Genomic DNA, 24,203 nt, shown 5'->3' on the forward strand with positions numbered 1-24,203 from the left:
GCACCAATTCTGATAGTGTAAATCTCCATCAGGTATCTGAATTGACATTTTGTTTGGAGACCAAGATCAGCCTTAACGGCAGCAGACAAGCAATGGTGATGAGGAGGAGATTCATGGTGAAGTGACAGAAGTGTTAGTCAGGGCTATAGGTTAGATTGGGAACTTGAAAAGCCACTTTATTTGGTCTTGTAATCAAATTTGGTATTTTAATCAAGAAAGCAACATGAAAGTATGCATGAAGTCACTAGGAATAGAGCATAATTTGTTTCCTCAATACAAGTGTCATAATCTACTTCTTTAATTTTGATATTTCAATGAAGCGAGAACCATTGATTCTTTCAAATGAAATGGACTGATCATTTCCACATTTAACCAAACATTTAACCACCATGTATAGTTGGTGTTGACAATACAAAATGACACTTCTGTCATGATAAATTTCACTTAAAGTTTGTGACACACATAATTCTGTGTATGTGTGGAAAGAAATGAATACAGTTCCATAATGGTATTTTGTTAGTTTTGAAACCCAGATTTAGTAATAAAAATTGGCCCTGATACTCTGTGCTGTCAGAAATATTTGAAAATAAAGTATTTGTGTTAAAACCTAAGAAGTATTTGGACTAAGAAAATAGTTTGGACTACCTGCATGGACACAAGTGTGTGGAAATGGTAGAAGAAGGAAAAAAGAGTCAATAAAGTAGAAAATGATGATAATGGGTTTTTTAATTGCCCTAAAATAGAGATGTTATACTGAAATATAAAATGTTACAATCCCCACTGGAGAATTAGTCAACCCAGCATTCAAGTGACTGAAATTCTGCATAGGCACAGTAGGCAACCTATTCAGAGATTGAATGTACTAATTAAAAAGCTAAATGAATATTTATGTAATCTGTCAGGTGAGAAGATTTCATAGAGCTCTAAATTCAAAAGCTATACTTTATGAACAGTAATTGCTTTCCTAAATCAAGTTTTTGCATGTAGCGGTATTAGACCATGATCTTATAATATACTTTATCTATTGTTCCAAATTAAGTCCTATCATCAAGAACAGACATTATTTTTATATAATGGATTTTATTATTAATGTATTATTACCTTTCATTATGAAAGAGGTTTTTTTTTTAAAAAAAGAGGTAAATCTATAATGTATTCATAGAGGAATCTATAGAAGAAAGGATATTATAGCTGATTTGCTTATATCTACTCATATCATTAACTTCTAAAATATGAACTAATGTGAGTGTTTTTCTGTGGCCATCTGCATGTGTAGCTTTTTAGGTTAAATACAGTTTTGGTTGCTATCAGTAAAATTTCTTCATTCCTTCCTGGATTTCTGTGTATAAAATATAAAGATTTTAAAAGCATATTCTTTTATGCTACAAAGATTACAATAATCTTTAAAAGATATGCAAAGATTACGGATCAATTATGCAATCTACTACTACCAGAATTTCTAAGAATTGGTGGAATTGCAAAATTGATCTTTTTCCTATTTCTTAAAAAAAAACATTTGAAAGGTTTTTAAAGAGGAAAATGCACTGCACAAAGGTTGCAGAGACTTAAATTTCTATTTAATCTTTTGGCTCATAGCATGCTTGAGTGGCCTTCAAGCTCGCAGAAGAGGCAAAAACTAGATATAGTTGAAGGTAATGCACTAAAATACTGATACAATGTCAGAAGAAAATTCTGGTTCCAAGCCAGGTTATGAAAGAGATGCACTGGATGAGCTGCTTGAAAAGGAGGGTAATTTATTAGTTTAGCATAGGTTACAGCAATTGTGGTAACTACCAAATGGGAGGTTGGACCCTAGTGATATTTATAATAAAGTTGATCCTTTGTGAGGTGTGGATCAAGGTGTTTGTTTTGAAGGACATGCCATTCTGGAAGGTGAAAACATCATTTTCTCACCTTACTGGGTATCTTGATTTCTTGAGTGTATATGGGGTGCATATTTTGGGGTACCACATTATGTAATTTCAAGATTCCTGCATCCCGAAGGGATTTATTTTAATTATAATTAAGTTTCTGGTGTTCGCTTTTCCCAAGGCGACATGTTTTTACCAGTTTTAGCCCTGCTGTCAATTAGGGGCCAAGAAGAGCTTATGTTGCCTTTTGCAACGTTGTACTTTCTCTGCTTACAATATTGTATATCTTGCTTTTGGTTGAGTTCGCAACTCTTTTATAAATGAAATGTCAGGGCAGCAAATATGATTTTTCTGATGATCATAATTATTCCTCTCACTGTAGTAAATTATGTACTGTGGGACCTCCGGTCAGGACTTTAGTTGGCACCTTATTTGGTCATGATCAGAAGCAAGACTGACTGCACATGTGCACACACACACACAACACACACACACACACACACACACACACACAAAGGCACGGAAGGGGAGAACGCTACAGCAGGGAAATTGCTGTGGCTGTGTTTGATACCACCCGAGAATGGGTTCATGAACAGAGTGAAACATTTAGGGGATATTTTGGTCGGCACCTAATTTGGTTATGATCAGAACCGTTCATGACCCTAGGTTCCACTGTATCTAGGGATAATTCCTAAAACATTTTTTTCATCATGATTACTCGTGATTCTGGCTTACTGTTTATTTAAGATCCTCTGAATGGAATACATTAAAATAACTGAGCCCAGAGCCCAGAAAGACAAACCAAATTTGCTGCTTTCTGGGTCCCTTTAAAATGGCTATAAAAATGGGTGTTGGCATAGAAAGTGAATCAGATAAGCAAAGCCAAAAGATCCCAAAATCCTGCCAGGTGACCTAGTTAATGGAGAAACTGTAAAATATGATGGTCCTGAAAAATTCATGAATGGGAGCTATCTAGTATCTAGTTAAATACTTCAGTGATGCATATACAACCAGCTCCTGGTGTCACCTTCTGTTGCAGAGATGAACTGTTCTTGTCATTAACAATTTTCGTATATATTTATCTCTAAATTTCTCCCTGCTTGTTCTACTTCTGCCCCTTGGAGCAAGAATTCTGGAGAAGAGATCATCAATGGTTCTACAAACTTTATTCTGCTGTTTTAATTTATTTTTTGCTTGTTCAGGTGTTTCTAAAGTTGAGACTATCCTGAATATCTTAGATGAAAGTTGTATTTTCCTGGTCAATCTTTTCTTGAAAATTTCCAGTGATTAAGCACCCACAACTCTGGGAGGCAAGCTGTTCCATTGATTAATTGTTCTCACTCTTAGGAAATTTCTTCTTAGTTCTGGATTGGATCTCTCTTTGATGAGCTTTCACCCATTGCTTCTTGTCCTGCCCTTGGGTACTTTGGAGAATAAGTTGACCCTTCTTCTGGGTCACAGTCCTTAAGTACCATGAGAATGCTATCATGTCGTCCCTAATCATTCTATTCTTCAGTTTAGACCAGTGATACCCAACCTTTTTTTGGCCATGCCCCACCTAAGCATCTCTAAAATCCTGACCGGTGACATATAATTCTTACTTTATTCAAAAAGTGAACTCTACTTATGTGGAGGAAGTCTAAAAGGTCACAAACTTGGTTTAAATAAGGTTCAAATTGCCCCCATTAAAAATCAAATTCCCCCATCTCCTGCAGCACTTGTTCTAAAAATAGTTACTTCTCCAACTATCTTTATGGCCAGGAAGCAGTAATCTTTCACCCATGGCCCAGCTGATGATTTATCATTTAGGCCTACAGGAAAATAGATGAGCTGTCTGAGTTCTACATAGTGAAGCCACACATAGATATAGAAAGGAGCTGAACAGCTTCTAAATTTGGGGGCAGGTTAATAACTTACCTGCATTAGAAATCTCTAAAGACTTGGTCCTTTCCCCAGGCCTGGGACCTGGGGCATTTGAAGGGAATGTTTGTTTGTTCCTCTGGAGTGACTGTTTTTTTTTTTTTTTTTTAATATAGTGTTGCTTTCCCTTTCCCCCCTCTTAAATCATGAAGCTGCCCAGAGTTGTTTTGAAATTGGGCAACCTAGAATAGATGGGTAAACATATAAATGAACACACAAATACACTTTTGGCATTTTGCTCTCACACAGGGGACAGCTTGTGAAAGGTCCTACACAGGGGACAGCTGGTGAAAGGTCTTAGCAATACTAAACTACCCTGTTACCCAAACACACACTGGTAAGATTCTTTCTCCTTAAATTCTCAGGAATAGAATTCCATTATGGAATTCTCATCCCATTTTCTTCTTGATCTTTTTTTTTGGGAGATTTGGAATACAAGGCCTTAAATCTGTTTTCTGCAAATTGCAGCTTTCAGGTATGGCTCGGCAGTACAACCAGAGGATCAGAGAGAGGATCTTCCTTTCCCAGTTCTGGCTGAGCTATGCCATTTCTCTGGGAAGTCAGCATGAACAATGATGAAAGCCTTTGCAAGTTTGGTGTAGTGGTATAGAGCAATGGAGGACGCTCTATACCACTAGCCAAGGCAGCTGCAATCTGTTGGAGTGGCTGGTTGGTTGCCAAGAGAACAAATCTTTCCATTTAGGATCTCCTGTGCCTTGGGCATTGATTAACTATTTGATTGCATCATATATTTTGTTGCAGTGATGTAGCAGATACAGATTTACACAGGCCTCACTGGGACTTCTGTAAGTAAACACTCAGAACTGATTAACATAGTTTACGTAATATTCCTTAAATACCTTGTATCACCTTTTGTATTTCCATTAAGTAGTTTCTCTCCACAATCTTCCAGTGCAGGAAAAAAAAAAAAACCAATGCTAATTTGTCATGCGAGTCCAACAGCAACACATGCTAACACATTCCGCCAGTCAATGCATTTAATTAAGGAACCGATATGGTTGAGATATCCTGGTTAAGGCAAGTTATAGTCAAGATCAGTTAGATTGATTTTACTCTCTTGTCTCCAATTTATAGGAGAGACGGAAATTCACTTAGCCCACTGTAGCAATACTGGGCATGAAATTGGGTGTGATAACCTATTTTAGACCAGAGGTCCGTGATCTTTGTGTGGAGGACATTTGAACTTGTGACTTTGAAACCTCATGCGCTACTGGGGCAAGGGCAGTGGTGTCTGCTGTCATGGGAACTACATGCCTGTTTTTGTTTTTTAAAAGCCTTTCAATATCTCTCTGTGGAATTTGGCCTAGGGTAAGAGAAGGAAGAAATCCTGCAACTATTGGGAAGGAAGGATTCATCTCTTCTTGGTGTGTGGGAGGAAGGAACAGGAGTCTCCTTGGCCTCTCTATCCATTTTCACCCCGCCGTCTGGTCCTTCTTGTCAACCCCCCTCCTCTCCCTGCCATCACCCTCGCTTCGCTCAGCTCTCCAGGGACGTTTGTCTGCGCGAGTGGGGGGTGTGACATTTGCCTCTGTGGGTGGGTTGGGTTGCAATCCTGCCGCATCCTAGCCGCCCTTTGCTCTCCCCGCGTACGTATCTATGTATGTCTCCCACGTAGGAAAAGAGCCAGACCCAGAGGGGGGAGTCTGTCTGCCAGCCAAGTGCTGCTCCCTGGTGCTCAGAGGCTGCTCCATCTCCAACTCCTCTCTCTCTCTCTCTCTCTCTCTCTCTCTCATTCATTTCGCCGGCTAACATGAGAGATCATGGCCGCCTTCGGGCTCCTGAGCTATGAGCAGAGACCTCTCAAACGGTCCCGTTTGGGGCCGCCCGACGTCTATCCGCAAGACCCCAAGCAGAAGGAGGTAAGCCCGGGGTTTCGCTGGCGCCCGTCCGCGCATACACCTGGTCCGGGGGAGAAGTTTGCCCGGAGATCACCTGAGAGGGGGAAGGGAAGGCTAAGGTGGGCAGCAGCAGCAGCAGGAGGAGGAGGAGGAGGAGAAGGCGCCTGCCAGCCTCAGAGCGGAGCTCCTCGCAAGGCTGATTGCGGACCCGGAGAGATTTCGTAGCGTTGAGGTATGGGTTGGGGAAGTGGGGGAGGCGATATGCTTGCGCGACGGGCCCTGACGCACTCTGGGGCTGTGTAGTAGATACCCGCCCCCTCCTCTTCGTCTCTTCTCGGTGCACTTCCTCCCCCCCTCCCCAAACTTTTGAAAGACAGCAGCTAGAAAAGAAAAGGGCGCTTCCCCTCCTCCGAAACCCCGACTTGCCTTTTTGCGCACCTAAATCAAGCCCCCGGGCTAGTCTTAAACCCCTGGTGACTGAAGGCCACCCCTCCCCCAGCAGGTGGAAACGGCTTCTCTTCCCTTCCCTTTCCCCCCATTCCCGAGCTTTCCTTAAGCGGGGCTTTTCTGACAGACATTGCTTATGGACCAGTGACTTGACATTTGGTCAGATGGGAGTGAAGCTGCTTCTCTTAGTCACCCCAAATCAGATGACTTTCAAAACACTGGCACTTTGCGTGTATTGTTCCAGCTAGTGGCACTGGGTTGTAACCATGACGTTATGGCACCGTGTAATTAACAGATAATTGCTGGGGGGGGGGGGAGGGTGAGAGAAGGAAGGTTGTTATAATGCTCAGTACAATTTATCAAGGGATTCCTTAACTCACTTGATATTCAGTTGCCATTAATTTCTGTCCTCTGTAGGTTAAAGTTGCAAGTAACTAAGAAACTGATAAATTAAGGGTTCCCTTAACTGTATTGTAACCTTTATGTGGTTTAGCAGTTTGGCTGTAATATGGGCAGATTGTTTCTTGCTTGGCTATGGCCATTCCCATAAAAAGGCCGTGTTTGGCCCACAGCCAAAACTATAGTTAACAGTTCACACTGGCACTCATCATGCATGCTAAGCCATAAGAAAAAAACTTTAATTATATCTTAGTCCGATGGTTTGGTTCGTTCAACATGCTCCAACATGTTTTGGTTGGTTACTTAATCATAGTTTACACTTCATAGCGTTGGGTGAATCTAGGTAAAATCTGTTTTAATGCTTTTTAGAAAGGGGTGTTACACTACAACTTTGTCCTATTGGAGCAATTTTTATTTTATGTAGCTGAAACTCTTATAATTCTTATAGGAAATAATTGTTACAATAATTGTATATACATGTGGTAATATAAATATTTTTTTTAGTTCCAGATCAATGCAATTTTCTTGGCAGGATTTTTCACAAGTGGTTTGCCATTGCCTCCTTCCTCGGGCTGAGAGGCAGTAACTGGTCTAAGATCACCCAGTTGGCTTAATGCCTAATGTGGGACTAGAACTCATGGTTTCCTGGTTTCTGGCATGATGCCCTAATCCAGGGATCAGCAAACTGTAGCTCTGGAGCTGCATGTGGCTCTTCCCTCCCTCTGCTGCAGCTCCATCACCGGTCGGCGCCACAATTTTGAGAGCAGCTTCCAGGGGGGGAGGGAGAGAAGCACAGTGCACCAGGAGAAGACTTTATGGCAAGGGGAGGGTTTTCCAGTTGTCTCCACAATTGATAGGGCTTTTGGTTATGACAGGTAGAGGAAAAAGTATGCCACGCTAGGAGGAGACTCTATGGTGGAGGAACTGAACTTCGGGTCAGCTCCAAAATTGAACAGGGGGCTTCCGGTTAGGACCTTTGTGGCTCCTGGTGTTTTCTTTTCTGTGGGAAACGGGTCCAAATGGCTCTTTGAGTGTTTTAAGTTTTCCGACTCCTGCCCTAACCCATACACCAAGCTGGCTCTCATTATAGATGTACATGATGAAAGAAGAGCAGTTAAGTAGCTTATGAAAAAGATATATGTTCCACAAAATATGCTGGAAATAAGTATTGGGTCTAAGGGGTTATTCCAAAGGTAAAGGAAAGAAGTCAGAGGCTGATTTAAGCATTGTATATACAATGTATTTATCTTTACAGTGATGTTGTTGACATTATGCTATGGTAGACTGCATCTACTTTTATACTTTTTATTGAATATTTTATTTACAATAGTAATCTCAAATACAAACTAAACTCAGAGAGAGGAGGACAAATAGAAAGAAAGCATAAAACCTGCAAAGAAAGAAAAAAGCAAAGGAAGAAAGTAAGATAAAGAAAAGAAATATATAAAGTTGCTTCTGATATTCATCACAAGTATAAGCAAAAGTAATAACTTTTTACTCTTTTAATGTTACAAATATGTTTTATTCCTATAAACCACCCCTTATCTATTTACAAATCCATAGATCATAAATGTTTTGGTCTTGGTTTCAGAAAAAGTCCACAAAAGGTTACCAGAATTTCATGGAGACACATATTATTTTGATCTCGGTCAAACAAACTAACTTCATATACCTTTCTTCTGACAATATTGACCTTGAATCCATTCATTTGGCTCTTCTTTAATTTTTATTTTTCCCATGTCAAAGGGGAGATTTCCCCCATCTTCTTGGGAGCTTTAGCAAATCTCTTTTGTAAGTCCAGTAAAAAGTAATTATCCAGGTTATTCTGTTGGTTTATTATTTGTATTTCCACTTTGAATGTCAAACTTCAACCGACATCTGTTGTATATGCAGTAGAAAGTCTTTATCCAAGTTATTCTCTTGGCTTGTCATTTGTTCTTCTGTTCCAGGCTGCCTTCTCTGTCTTACAACTCACTTTTTTTTGTTATCTATTTTTTCTGTTTCTAACATTTTTACATCAGGCAAAATTTGTTTCACATCTGCCATTCCTTCATTAACATTTTTGGTCATAGTTTATCTACAGAAGCAGACATCATTCTGACATTGTAGCGGCTAATTTCTGGCCTCATTCTTTAAAATTCTTCTGGAATATTTTCAATGTTTTAATGTTATTTTGTAAATATTACATATTTATCAGAACCCAAAGGCAAGTTTCCTTTTTTGCTGGAATCCTTAATTCCCTCTTTATCCAGTTTCTGAAATCATAAAGTCTCAAATCTTTCTTATCATTTTAGATAGGTAAAACGATTTTCTTTCCACAAAAAGCTCTTTATTTTATATACTTATTTCCAAATTATAGTAAAAGTTTCAATATTCCAAATTTGTTTGGATTCTTAATTCATTTATACCTTTCTTGAATCAAAGTCTTATGTATTTAACTTTTTATCATTTATTTCCAAATCTTTAAAATTTAAACTTATGATTAATTTTTCTTTTGTTTATGAATGGAAATAAAATCACTCACCAGGCACCTTTTCAACTCACCAATTTGAAAGTCTCTAATAGTGTTAAGATAGTTAAATAGGCAATTCCTGAAAATGTTTAGAAAGTGAGATTGATGAATAGAGTGTCCTTTAAAAAGCCACAATGCAGTTGTAAGCATGATGGCTGGTCCCTTCATCTGGTACTCAACTTGCTGACCTATAATCTTTTAACAAGGAGCAACTGTCTGGTGCATATGTAATTAATATCTTGTCCTTTTCTTATCCAGAGTGGTTCTGAAGAATTAGTCTACTAACCAGGCGTTCACTCTTTGCTGCAACCATTGTCTTCAGTCTTCAGAGACATGCTTAGTTCCATTCCTCTCCCAGAAATTAGTATCAGTCAATAGTGATTCCTGCTCTGGGCAGGAGTGTGTGTGTGTGTGTGTGTGTGTGTGTGTGTGTGTGTGTGTGTGTGTGTGTGTGTAGAAGATAATGTCCACAGTTTCTTCAAACCTTTGTATTCTGAAATTTTAATACATAATACCAATAGTAGTTAGACTTATATACTGCTTCGCAGTGCCTTACATCCCACTCTTAAGCAGTTTACCGAGTCAGCATATTGCTCCCAACAAATCTGGGTCCTCATTTTACCGATCGCGGAAAAATGGAAGGCTGAATCCAACCTTATGCTGGTGAGAATTGAAATGCTGAATTGCTGGCAGCCGGGTAGTCTGCAGAAGTAGCCTGCAGTACTGTATTCTAACCACTGTGCCATCAGGGTTCTTGACATTATCCACTGATATAATTGTGAAGGGACAATTTCTTTTTTAATCAAAACTTTTTGTAAAGTAAAAATTTCAAATCTTTCTTCAATGACTTTTGTTAATAATGTCCATTTCTGGTGATCCATAGAAAATGTAAAAAAACCCTTTCATGTGTGGATTTCGTGATATGTGGGACCTTGGAATGCAAAGGAGGATCCACAACTAGGGAAATGGTTGAATAAGAGGCAGCTTAGCTGCAGAAGGAATGTGGTGATAGCAAAAGTCTCAGAAGGGACGCTCTCTATTTTCCTGAGCTATAAAGGTGACAGAGAAAGAGATGTACAGTACTTTCAAACCTGCAATATTATGTTAATGCAATCTTACAAAAAAGTAAGTTTAATAGTTCATTGGGGCATGCTTCGTATCTGGACTACCTCATAAGGCTGATTGTGAAATTCTTATAACTTTTTACATCTGGAGTTAGGAAAATTTCATCTTTATCTTAAAATTTGTTTAAAAAAGGCTGGAAAGTACTGTGGGCCATAAGAGAAATCTTGATGCTATTTTATAGTTCAAAACACTTTAGAAGTATAATACTGAAGGTCTTTATTAATCTCCCCAGACTTTCTATTATTAAAAATACCCATATGGAATGTGAAAAAATAAGTTTATTTTTTTTATTTTTCAGATTTTAATAACTTTGTCTCATGTTACGTAGAGAAAAATAGACTGTTCTAACACCTATCAATTTATAGAATAATAATTTTGTGTACTATGTAATAATATGTCATCTGATCAGTACATTGTTTACTGCCATTTTAAAAACCTAAACTAGGAATTGTTCAGTGGATTTATATCTTAGGAAGTTGATATTTATACTGCTGGGATCTGCACTGTAATTAATCTTACTCTTATCCTTTAATTCAATGTGTGTGTGTGTGTGTGTGTGTGTGTGTGTGTATGTATGTATGTATGTATGTATGTATGTATGTAGAATACTATATTTCCATGCCATCCATCTTCTTAGCATTTCAGAATGAGTTAAAGATATACAATTTACAATCTTTGGTATGGAAATACCATGTTTTGGTTATCAAAAACTGATGTGCTTGAAGCAATAATCTTTGACCTAGCATCTTTCTTTGTAGAGATTTCAATTCAGCTGTGGTTTTATGGCCTTGAATTCCCTTGGTTCATATTTAACCCACTCTCTATGTATTGATGATATAAATACAAATTCCCATAATTCCAAATTAATCTGATGTAATACATCAGACTTGAGTTTGAAAACAATTTTAAGATATAATGTGGTTTGTTATCTTTGGCTTAGCTTGTCAAGTAAATTTAGCCATTGTGGTTATTAAGCATTGACTCTACTTAAACGTAGCTAATAGTCATGTATTCAACAAAGTATAATTGAATAAAGTAGCCCATAACTGTCTAGATTCATGAATTCCACAATTTGAAACTGAACAAAGCACATTATTGCTTAATAGGTTGTCTGGATCCAGCCAATACATGCCAAATTTAATAAACAAATTATCTAAAATCATTCCTTTTGTGCCTTGAGAATACACTGTATATACAACATATCCGATGGCCTTTCTAATATGCTGGTGTGTTAATTTATTGTATTGATTTCCTGAAACAAGGAAAGTCTTGTATGTATTTCTTTTGGTCTGCTTTTCTGCCAATAGATTCTCCGAAGTTGATGCATAGAAATAAATAGAATTACATATATAATTGTGCAATATTATACAATTATTAATATTTAATATAGTTTGGGTAGGGCTAGTTCTTCATTCAGTATAAGCACATTTGACTGACCTTGCTCACTTCTTTCCTTTCTTTTTGCATAAAAATATGCCATTAAATAAGCTGCAATTGTAAAAGCCATAAAAGGGATCCAATTCTTGAATCTGGTGTATTGGTTGAAACTGATTCTTGAAAAGGTTGTATGTGCTTAAATGTGACTCTTACTTACTAGGGTCACGTTTGAAGCTTGTTTGAACCTTGGAGCTAATGGAAAACAATTTGGACAAAACTTTACTTATCAGAGACAGAGAAGCTGCATCCGGCCTATCCTATTCCGATTCAAAAACTTTCACAAAACTCCAGGACAATTTCACCAGGTCAACTTCACCAACAAAATTTTGTTCAAAAAGGAAAACACATTGCTACCCAAATTGCAATCTTGGAGATGTCACATGAAGTGGGAATAGGAGAGCTGTCATAGTGAGAGAGGAATGTCATCCTTATAAAGATTACCAACCTGCTTTATCTTTCCAGAGATGTGGAATGAATAGATTTTTATGAGCATTTGATGATTTGTAGCCTTAGGCTAAATAGACATGTGTGAACAGGCTTCTAGATAAATTCTAGTCTGTTGACTGCCTAGGAGGAAGGGGGGCTGTGTTTTTGCACCATTGTATTTGACCCTCCAAGTGAGTATAGTAGTCTTTGCACAGTTCTGTAATTATGTGTAACTAAAATTAGTGAAACCATTTTAGACCTTATTGTATACCTTTTAGAATCTTATCTGAGAGTCTCTGTGAATATTTTATGAATATGATGCAATTATGCTGAAGAAGTGTTTGGATGTGAACTACAAAGAAAAAGTCGGATGGGTGCATCCTAGCAAGTTCTTATATAAAGTCTATATTAATTTAATGATGGATAATTCCGCTTTTCATCCAGTATGTATGTATGTATGTATGTATGTATGTATGTATGTATGTATGTATTACGTACATACATACATACATATACATACACCTTTGTGGCCAATACACTTTTAAAGGGGAATATTTGTAGTTCAGGGTTGAAATGAGGGGTCCTTGGTGCTCTCTGAGCATGGCTGTTTTTTTGCAGACATTTCATTATACAAACTAGGTAACATAATCGGTGCTAATCACTATGTTAGTTATTATGATGATATTACTTATTTTAGGTACCCCAAGTTTTAATTACACAAAATGGCTTTCTGTAGCTTCATCTGGAGAAATATCCATAATATAAAGCATAAATATTATGGGCTATACTATTTTTTCTTATCTTAGTCCTGTCTAGTCCATATAGAATATATCATCAAGCAGAAGTTCAATAGAGAGGTTTTTTCCCCAGTTTATAATTCCGTGACATGACTGGCAACATTTATGTGTATTTCAGAATTTCTACTTCCCCCTAGCTTAATGCTGTTAGAAGAGGTCATCTCCCCCCCTATTTACTATAGAATTCTTGGATTCACCTTTGTGTTTTTTAAGTTATCATCATGAATAATTGGCTTTTTAATTTAGAATTCATAGGTTTAGAGTATACTATTTCTCAATATTATATAAACATTCAGAATCCATAATAACTGGTCCCATGCTCTTTCTTCTTGAATGTAATACTTAATTTTCTGGTATTATTAAGAACTCAATGAGTTTGGATTTTATATAATTACTGATTATTGATCAAAATGAAATAAATTGAATTCACTGAACTTGTAATTATCCACATCTGGATTCAAACTAAGAAATATTAATAATTTGATGCTGAGGTTTCCTCCAAGAGAAATGATATTGTAATATATGGGAATCTATCCTTTCTGACAATCAAAGCATCTCCTGCGAAAATTAGTTTGTGAATATTGATTTGAGGTAGAAAAGATAATATAGATAATACAATTTTCAAGAAATGTGGAAAGGTTGCTATTGCAAAATTATGTGTGGAACTCATTGTCTCCTTTATTTTAATTTTCTGCTCCCCCTCCCACCCAATCTGGTACACTAAATAAACATGTGTAAAACTATTTTTTTTTTTCTTTTAAAGAATTGGATGTAAGGCTAAGCAGTGTTTGCAGTGAATAAATCCAATAGATTTCCTCAAGGCGTTTTCAAAATAAACATGCATTTGTGGTTTGGCATATGTAGAATATCAGGGAGTTACAATTCAGGTTTGCTTTAATTATCTGCCAATAATGTCCAAGTGTAAAAGCTTGAAAGAGAAAAAAAACCTTCCTTTGTAAAAAACTGTTGTGATTCAGCCTATTCAGGTCGTCTATGCAGTTGTGCATTGAACAGTGATGGCTGTCTGAAACCATTGTGTGATTCTGACATAAATTGAATGGAGTAAAGATAATTCAAAAAAATAAATTTTTTGAATAAAACACTGTATATTTTTTACAAGGCTGATTTTTTTTTAAAAAAGAGCTTGATGTAAAAAAAATCAGAACTGAAAAAATTACGATTGGAATCTGGAAGTACAATGGTCCTAAATACTTTATGGATTCTGATTGTATAGAGCTGTAATCCTAGAGATTGCATCTTAAACTAGAAACAATTTATTAGAATATGTGATCGTGATGTCTTTTGCAGATAGTTTAAATGCAGATTATGAATTTCTCCATATTCGAGTGAGGATTTGATTGATTATGTGAAATGAGTGGTGTTGACTTTTAGCAATCACATAGATTTATAAAAGTGAAAATGAATCCGGGATCTTATTATCCCAACACATTTGAAACATTTTTTCCCCATGGAATGTTGACACCTTTTGTTCAATCTTGCTCCTTTTTAACCACCATTTCCTGGTGAATGAATCTTAGTTTGTAGTTCTAGTGAAGAAGAAGAAGAAGAAGAAGAAAAGCAACTGAGGTATAAAAGGGGGAGATTCTTCTGTGCTTGGAAACAGAATATGGATTTTTACATCATGGTAAAATATATTTTGCTTGGTTTTGTTGTATTGTCTTCTCTGAGTCCAACTGAATGCAAACGACGGCATGTCTCCACTGAAATGAATCACCAAAGCAAAAGGCAAACCCAAAATGTGCAGTGACCACCACCGCGCCACAAATGTCACAGCTTGGAAATACACACATACAAACACACAAACACACAACCACACACACACACCAAGAGACCAGCAGCTTTATTGACAAACGGAATCATTTGTGCATTTTTGTTTATGGCTTAGGGCAGTATATGTACCCAGCCAATTGTGATTTAATTTGAGGAATAAACTAGGTCACTATGTCATGTCTGAATCACTGCTGTTTTACAGCTGGTTTTAATTGCTGAATAACTCTAATAATCCCTAAAGCAGCTAACAAGATCAACAAGATAGATTGCTGTTAAACTTTTAGGTCATATAGGCTGGGAATATTGAGAGTTGTAATCCCAATACTTCTGGAAAATGAAACTGGGCTCTCATGAAATATCAAAGAACGGATGTGAATAAACATGCAATGGGTGAATATCATGTTCCATAAAGTAAGACCAAGGAATTACAAGTAGTCCTTGGCTTACAATCACATTTAAACCCCAAACTTCTTTTGCTAAGTTAGATAGTTGTTAAGTGAATTTTGTACCATTTTATGAGATTTTTTTTTTCTGGCCACAGTTGTTAGTGAATCATTGCAATTGTTAAGTTAGTAACGCAGTTCAGTGCATCTCCACTGACTTTTCTTGTCAGAAGGTCAGAAAAAATGATCATAGGGCCCTGGACACTGGAAACATTATAACTACATGCCAATTGCCAAGAGTCTGAATTTTTATCATGTGACCATGGGGATAATGCAATGATCAAGTGTGAAAAACTGTGATGTCACATTTTCCAATGCTGTTGTAACTTCAGATGGTCATTAAATGAAAACCTCAAACTAAGTGAATGGTTATAATCAAGGTCTACCTGTGTGATGATTGAATGGTGAACAGATTTTTTTTTGTTGCAGATGCCTATTGCGATAGAACACTTTTGTTACAATATCTTATGTCTGCTGTTCCTGATTTATATCTAAAATTTATCTGTGTATCTATGGATAGAAAAAAAAAACTTTTCCCAATATAGAACATCCAGTTCTTGGATAAAAATAAGATCTATGGTGCAAATCAATGGAATGCTTTGTGGTTGCTGTTATTTGAAGCTGTTCATGTTGTTCTGAATTGGGAACTGTGTACATTTGATAGTGTGGTACAACAAAGGCAAACAGTATGGGATTTTTTTGTTGCAAACATTAAGACTGAATGTACATTTTTCAGAGAAGTGCTGGGATTACAAGCCTGAAGGCACAAGGAAGACTTTTTGTTCAAAAGTGTCTCTTTGCATTTAGAAAGTTAGTGTGCTGGTTTCATTTAAACAAAAGGATGTGTCTCAGCTGGCTCAAAAAAAAATCCTTATATGCATTTTGAAATGACTGTACATAGTTGAACTTGCTCAATTTTGCTTTTCAATAACATTCTATAATTTGTTTATTTAAGATAATAGATATATATTTTATGGCTTAGAGCCCTGGTGGTGAACCTATGGCAGGAGTGCCAGAGGTGGCACACAGAGCCCTCTCTGTGGACACATGTGCCATTGCCCCAGCATAGTATGTCACAGGATACATGTTGGCAAGCGGAGGCTCTTTCATCTCTTCACTGCAGCACCCTGTTGGGTGATCCCACCACTGGCTGGCCCCGTCCCTCGCCCCCCCCTCCCAGTCACCCGAAAGCAATTTTTGAGGGCTGAATGCCAAGAGGCATGGATTTCCTCTGCCTTCTGCATTCCCACCCTGCACTGAAGTGAACCAAATGGGTCAGTGTCTCCTTCCCCGCTAAACGCCCCCACCGAGCCCACTTGCAAACTCTGCCGAGCACAGTTCCAAATGTTTGGCTCAGACATCTCTCCCGCCCAGTGCCATTGATGTGATGGGGAAGGTATATGTCCTGCCTGCTCTGCTCTCTCTGGCCGAAGGTGGGACTCTGCACCACCACCTCCTAGCTGGAGCACCATGTTTGTTTGCTTGCTGGTCATTTCCAAGGAAACAGCTGTGCTCAGGCCATGCGGGCCTCTGCCATGGAAAGCGGGAAAGAGGGATAGGGAAGGGGGGTGTCTCCCTGACAGAATCCATGTTGGAGTTGCCTTATTTTGCATGGGGATCTCTTAATGCTTGGCTTTGTCTGCCAGCCTCCACTTCACCTCCACAGCCCACGTGGTTGGATCCAAACATCATGTGAAGATGGGTAAGAGAGCATTGATAGTTGGATGGATATATGGATGGATGGATAAATAGTTATATGAGACTGAGAGAAAGGGGGAGAGAAAGAGAAAAAAAGAGAGAGAAAGAGAGAGAGAGAGTGTCAGAGTGAAAAAGAGAAAGAGAAAAAAGAGAGAGACAGAGAGGGAGGGAAAGAAAGGGAGGGAAATAGAGAGACAGAAATAGAGAGAGGCAGACAGGGAAATAGAGAGAGAGAGAAAGAGGGGGGAAAGACAGAGAGAAAGAGAGGGAAGGAGGGAAAGAGAGGGAAGGAGGGAAAGAGAGGGAGGGAGAAAGAGAGGAAGGAAAAAGAGAAAGGGGGGAAGAGAGACAGAAAGAAAGAGTGGGGGAAAGACAGAAGAAAGAGGAAAGGAGGAAAAGAGAGGGGGAGGGAAAGAAAGGGGAGGGAAAGAGAGGGAAGGAAAGAAAGAGAGAGGGAGGCAAATTATTCATTATTAGGGTTAAATTGCCATGTTGGCATTTTGCGATAAATAAGTGGGTTTTGGGTTGCAAGTTGGGCACTCGGCCTCTAAAAGGTTCACCACTACTGGTTTAGTGAATACATTAAAATGTAGCATCAGTCTCTACCTTTTGTCCTTTAAATGGCCCTGATATACGTGACTGGGAAAAACATCATCCTTTCTGATATAGGCTGTTTGATTCATTACTCCTTGTAGGTAGGTTATGCAAGATAGAAACTTAGGAAACATGATTTATTGATGTGTAAATAGGAGTTAATTTCCAATGGAAAGATGATGTGCCAGAGGCAGAAATACTTTAAATGCTAAACTGCGACACAGTATATAGTTTTCGCTTTATAATTAATTTGCACATGATCACAGTTAGACATTTCACAAACTTATGCAGACACCAGTGAAGGATATAGTTACTAAGGATATCTTCAAAATTGCATCTGCATCTTTTAAATAGAAGTTCAGATGGATTACAATGAACCACAGTTTCATCTGTACAGCTGTGCTATTGTTTAAACAGAAGGCTGGTTCATCTTCACTGTTGACATGAGTTAGCTTCGAAACTAATGACAAGGATTTGAATTTTGATCTCTGTTGAAGTCCAGAGTGTTTTTGTTGCCGAATTTTATAAGAATGAAACATAATAGCATGTTGTGTTAAGGCTATTTTTAGTCTTAACTAAATTAACCAGATTAACTAAAACTAGCATCTAAACCCCTATGGAAATTCTCAGTCATTCCAAGTCATAGTTGTCTCAAAGGTGCTTCCCCCCCAAAAAGACAAGTGGACTGTTTTTTCCTTGAGAGGAGAAAGAAAAAGTTTCACTTCTCACCCAAGAACTTTCCTCAGTTGTGATGGTGAGGGTGGGATTGAAGGATAAGTTCTGATAAAATGGAAGCAGAGGGAAGAATTGTATTACTTTGCAGTCTTCTGGTCATTAACACTCCCTCTGAGAGCTAGTGCGGCCACTTGGGGGAGTTTATCTGTGCCTTCAAGGTCACCTGAATCACAACCACAACCAATTGCATCCTGGGTCGTCTAATCATTTGTTTCTGTAATGTAAAATGCTAACAGAAACAGCTGAATGAACTAATTGAAACAAGTAACAGAGTAAACCAAAGTACTCAAATATGTTTTATTATATTATCCATAAATCGTCTCATTCCTAAATGCCAATCTGGATAAGATCTTTGATTCCCTCCCCGCATTCAATCATATTTGATTCTTGGAGACTTGAATGAGTCTCTGCATTTTTCTTTGCGAGATTTTTTTCAGAAGTAGTTTGCCATTACTTCTTTCTTAGAACGGAGAGAAAAAGATTGGCTCAGGTTCACCCAGCCAGCTTCATGTCTAAAGTGTGACTAAGACCTCACAGTTCACTAACTTTCTAGCCTGATGCCTTAACTCCTACATCAAACTGGTTTTCCATGGATAATGTTTTAGGGTAAAACTAGTAGTAGTTGAAGTAGAAGAAATAATTACCTATATGTTTTAGAACCCAAATGGTGTCCCATTTGGTTGCTCAGTGACTAAGATGCTGAGCTTGTTGATCAGAAAGGTCAGTCGCTCGGCAGTTTGAATCCCTAGTGCTGCATAACAGAGTGAGCTCCAGTTAGTTGTTCCAGCTTCTGCCAACCTAGCAGTTCAAAAGCATGTAAAAATGCAATTACCTTTGATGGAAAGGTAACAGCATTCCATGCACCTTTGGCATTTAGTCATGCCAGCCACATGACCACGGAGAATGTCTTCGGACAGTGTTGGCTCCTTAGCTTTGAAATGGAGATGAGCACTACCTCCTACAGTCGGGAACAACTAGCACATATGTGTGAGGGGAACCTTTACCTTTACCTTAAGAACCCAGAGTTTGTATCATTAATGTGTGACATTGTCTAACTTTTTTTTAAAAAAAATATTCAGATCAATTTGATAAGTGCCAAATTTTAATTATTTTTAGATAATATAAGATATTTGTGTATAAAATATTTATAACAAAAATTCATAAACAGATTTGCATTTGCAAAGAAAGCGTGAAATGTGTCTCATATGCATAGCACAACAGAAATTTTAATTCCTTAGCGAGAATCTGACCTCACTTGAATTTGGAACCTGCTTGCAAAACTAAGTTAACATTATTCTTTATTTGTAGGATGAGCTAACTGCTGTAAATGTAAAACAAGGTTTCAGTAATCAGCCAGCTTTCTCAGGAGATGAACATGGGTCTGCTAGAAATATTGTTATTAACCCATCCAAGGTAAGTGCTTTTTTGCAACCGAAAAGTGATTCCTCTAAAGAAGTTCAAATGTGGTATGCTGTTTTGCAATATTTTCTTTATTGATTTGGTAATGGGTGTCTTTTTTTTAAAACTTTTTAAACAGAAAATCTGTGTAATTTGAAAATTGTGAATACATGCATACATGTGAATGCATGCATACAAAGATATTGATTTCCTAATGCGGAGTGCCTTACTCCTTCAGTTTTAATTGAAACGTCTGGATATATTGGTCTGAAATGAGTCTTCAATATACTGATTAAGGATCTACTTTTACAAATGATTTTTAATTGATATTTGAAAGAAAGAAAATGTCACAGACTTCAAAATTAACAATTGCCTTTTCTGGACAGGTTCTTTAAGTGCAATTATGCCTTAATAATAAGGTTTATTTTTAATATAGCCTAAGACAGGTGTCAAACTCGAGGCCTGCAGGCTGGTTCTGGCCTGTGGGGTGCTTAAATCTGGCCCAGAGGGTTGGCCTGGAAATATCAAAGGACCGGCCTGCAATGCCTCTGGCAGCTAAAACGGCCCCAAAAATGGGCCAAAAACAGGCTGAAAAGGGGCACAAACTGGCTGCAGAGTGCTGCAGGAGGCCATGGAGGGTGAAAATGAGGCACAGGGGGCTGCACATTTTGGCCAGCAGGTGCTGCAGGAGGCATCCATCCCTCCTCTGCCCCACACTGGTCCACAGAGGAGAACTACAATGTTGATCCGGCCCTCGAAGAAATCCAGTTATCTCCTAAGAGATATTTAAATATTCATTGTTAATAACTTGTATATCCACACCTGAACGATAATGGGAGACCATTTTAGCTGTTTAGATTATCAAGTATCTGAATACTACAATAAAGAATTTAGAGGCTAATCTTATCAAGGTAGTACTTAAAGTACACTTGATCTTTTTATCTATCTATCTATCTATCTATCTATCTATCTATCTATCTATCTATCTATCTATCTATATCTTTCTTTTAGGAAATGCTTATTCTGTTTGTGTTTTCTTTTCTTATCAGATTGGTGCTTATTTTAGCAGCATATTAGCAGAGAAGTTAAAACTTAATACATTCCAGGATACAGGAAAGAAGAAATTGCAAATAAATGCTAAAGACAATTACTGGCTAGTTACTGCTCGGTCCCAGAGTGCAATTCATACGTGGTTTGCAGATTTGGCAGGAAATAAACCTCTGACTTTCCTAGCAAAAAAGGTACTTGGATGGCTTCTTCACTATTTGGGAGAGGGGAGGAGGTGTGCAATATTAACAAAATAAGCAAGGCATTTCATTAAGTCCAGCTTCTTGCAAAATAAATTATGAAAGTTCTTGTTCTATTTTTATCTCTAACAATCCGTATTGTTTTTTTCATCTCCCTTTCTCAAATTTTCTATGGTGTCTTCTTTCTTATACCTGACCTGATGCTGAGCCTACCGAAAAGGATGCCAGCATAAATGATCTTTAAGGACTCATGCAAGTTTCTACAGCTGTTTGTACAATGTATTACTTATGACTCTCTTGGTGGACAAAACAATTTTGTTCCTATAGCTATTGTCCGGCAGTAATAAGGCCAGTAAATGATTCCTTAATTACTCCTTGCAAGTGATTTAAGGAAAGGGATTGGTGGATTTCTCTCCTTCATTTCCCTTGTCAGTGAAAAACAATCACCAATCAGTTTTGGTCATTTGAGATAGTACAGAGTTGTGTCAGTTTGGGTAGATGCTTGAAATGCTAAGTTTAGTTACTGGCAAAGCTGACTAACTGAGTTATGAGGTGGAGCAGGAGAGAATGACTTATAACAAATGAATACTATCTCTGGCTAATGCTGCAAATATTGGCAAGAAGTGACATTCAGCAGCAGACAGAGGTAGCTACTGGATGGCCATGGAGAATATGCGTATTAGAGCAAGACTTCTGGATTTTCAGAGTTATGAATGGCTTGTACATAATAGCAACAAGAAGTGCTTTGGCCCTCTTATTATCTATGTTGGAATGCAGTGCGTAAAATGACACCTTGTCCTCCAGTGAGTTGTACGTAACTATGATATATTGCACAAATAGATACTGAAACTTGCTCAAGTCCTCAGAGACAATAAAAAGAGTAAAAACTGGTAAAAAATTATATCTGTGTGAAACTCCTTGTGGCGAGCTGTGAAAAATGTTAGAATTTTGTCTTTTACTAAGGTGTCCACCACTTTAGGTGCTGACTAACACATATTGTTTCCTAGTAAAGTGAACATATTGTGTGTAAACTTCTAGACAGTATTAAAAAGGAAGTTTTTGAAAATAATAGGAATCCTAAACACAATAGTGAAGGAAACTTTTCAATATTTCAGGAAACCTGATAAAATCTATTTCTTGATGGGTAGAAATGTTGCTCATTTTTAGATATTGTTAAATCAAGCCTAAATGTCACCTAAGAATCTTCACTAAATCTGCATTAATGGAACTGTTCTCTTTTTCACAGGACTTAGATACAACATTTTGGGCTTGCATCTTTAAGAAATATAACATTTTATGGGAGCTGTTAATTACGTTGAGATGTAAGAGCTGCCAATGTAACAGACTACATAAGTTTAGAATAGTTTGCCTCAAACATTTTTCAGAAGCAGCATAATAAAGCTATTGTTATTCAATATTCTTTGAAAAATATGGAGAAATGCATTTGATCAATGAATAAAATATTTATTTTGTCAACAAGTGTGTTTTAAGTTCACTATTAGAAATAAAGCAGCTTTTAATGAGAATAATACAGAATTTCATTTGATCCAGATTAACTCTATATTATTTAAACCTATAAATTATTTTTGACATATCAAGAAGCAACAGTTTGACTAATCTGATACCAATCAGTCACTAACGGGTAGTAAAAATAATGGAAACCCACTACAGATGTCATTCAGTTATTGTTCGCTCTCTAAAGTTGAATTAGATGTTACAATTTGTTATTAAAAGGTTTAGCATACTGTATCCACTTCTTAAAGTTCTTTCTCTTCGTCTTCAAATATAGGTCCCGATTCTCAGCAAAAAGGAAGACGTTTTTGCTTATTTAGCAAGATATTCTGTGCCACTCTTGCGAGCGGCATGGTTGATAAAAATGACGTGTGCCTACTACTCAGCCATCTCTGAAGCTAAAATCAAGAAACGCCAGGCAGCTGATCCAAATCTTGGTAATAAATGCTGAATGTAATATCTTATTTTTGCACAGCTATTGTATGGAGGGTATAAGTTGATGTGCTTCACTTTTTCCTGTATGCTTCATAAACTACAGTAGGTGTCTGTGCAGTTCAAAAAACCAAGAATCATAAGCTTAGTACAAGAGCAGAATGAAAGCTAAAGCATGATTAATGACCTAAATGTAAATATATTAATTGTTCTCTTGCTATCTTAAATGAGAAACATGAGCAGATTCTAGACCAGGGGTGTCAAACTCACATCATCATGTCAGTGTCACATGATGTATTGGGACTTTCTCCCCTTCGCTAAATCGGGTGTGAGCGTGGCCAGCATGTGTGATGTATCTGGCCTGTGGGCTGGGAGTTTGACAGCTGTTTTCTAGACAAATAGGCTGTATCTATTAATGACATTTGGTTTTTACATTATTAACACCATGTTTTCAAGAATGGTAGCTTCATCGCTTAATTAGAAATTTAGTCACTATATATTCAATTTTCAAAATGGATCACTCCTTTTATTTAAACTATTGATATTGGTAGATAATACATACTCATCATGCTATTTCCTTTGGGCTAAACATAATTTGGAGTGGAGGAAAGTAGTTAATAAATTAAGGAAATAGGGTAAAAATGGAAGGAAATAAAGCTAGTTTACACTACATCTCTTCATATCTTTTTTAGCAAAGTTTATAAAATATGGAGAATTTTCTATGCCTTTTCACTTGTATTTTCAGTCAATTTACATCAAGAAGTTTTCAGATTTTCCCCACATTTATTTAAATATTATTTCTGAAGAGAGATCTGCCAACATGATTCATTGAAGGGGGCTTGTTTGCAATAGCTTTTTCCCTTCTAATCTTGAGAGCTCACCTCACAGTAAAAGTGGAATCTAGATTTACCTTTCACTTCTTATGCAAATCATTTTCCTTTTTAAGCATACTTTAAGTTTAAAGTAAAAGATGTATATTAAAAAATTACACTGGTGTTGACTTTTAAAGAAATATTCTGGTCGTTGCTGTTAGTTTAAAAATGTTTATACCTTCATTTTTTCACAAAGTGAGATTCAGTCTTGCATATTAAGCTATTCTGTATTGTTTGTGCATTTGCTCAATAAGATGTGCTTAGCTGAGTTTCATAACAAACATGCATATGGCTAGAGCTTTCCTTACTGTAGTGCTGATATGACATGTTCCGGATGCCTAATTAAACCTGCCTCAAACAATAATTCTTTCCAATTGCTTTTATATTATAGACTTTTGTCTTCATAGCTATCTATTAGTGCCTCCAAGCAAATATAAATTGCCTTGCAAAATATGACTTATTACTATATATGTAAAATAGTTTTTCAACCATGTGCTGTCCAGATGTATTAAACTTTAGCTCCTAAAATAACTGGATAAGAGGAATGTAATGTAATGAAACTCCCTTTCACATATAATGTTATGACATTCATCATACTTAGCTGAAAAGAAGTCAAATTGTGCCTTAAGTTTTGTTAACTAAATTTGAGAATCTTCTAGTACAGTGATGGCAAACCCTTTTCTTATGG

At 37.3% G+C, this 24,203-nt stretch overlaps 1 protein-coding gene across 4 annotated transcripts in view; it reads left to right on the plus strand.

Moving 5' to 3' along the window:
- The first annotated feature begins 5,057 nt into the window (after positions 1 to 5,057).
- The window catches only part of MED12L (mediator complex subunit 12L), a 191,333-nt gene continuing 172,187 nt past the window's right edge, over positions 5,058 to 24,203 (plus strand). For 2 of the 4 annotated variants that reach the window (XM_032225902.1, XM_032225903.1), the window contains exons 1-4: positions 5,378 to 5,671; positions 19,363 to 19,467; positions 20,502 to 20,693; positions 22,489 to 22,648. In XM_032225902.1, coding sequence (XP_032081793.1) covers positions 5,573 to 5,671; positions 19,363 to 19,467; positions 20,502 to 20,693; positions 22,489 to 22,648 — 556 coding nt within the window. In that variant the 5' untranslated portion in view covers positions 5,378 to 5,572. Of the gene's footprint in view, positions 5,121 to 5,377; positions 5,672 to 5,768; positions 5,883 to 19,362; positions 19,468 to 20,501; positions 20,694 to 22,488; positions 22,649 to 24,203 lie in introns of those variants that run through there. The other 2 variants (XM_032225905.1, XM_032225904.1) reach the window with 2 other exon arrangements.

The sequence above is a fragment of the Thamnophis elegans genome, chromosome 10 (assembly GCF_009769535.1).
Source record: "Thamnophis elegans isolate rThaEle1 chromosome 10, rThaEle1.pri, whole genome shotgun sequence".
Lineage (NCBI taxonomy): Eukaryota > Metazoa > Chordata > Lepidosauria > Squamata > Colubridae > Thamnophis > Thamnophis elegans.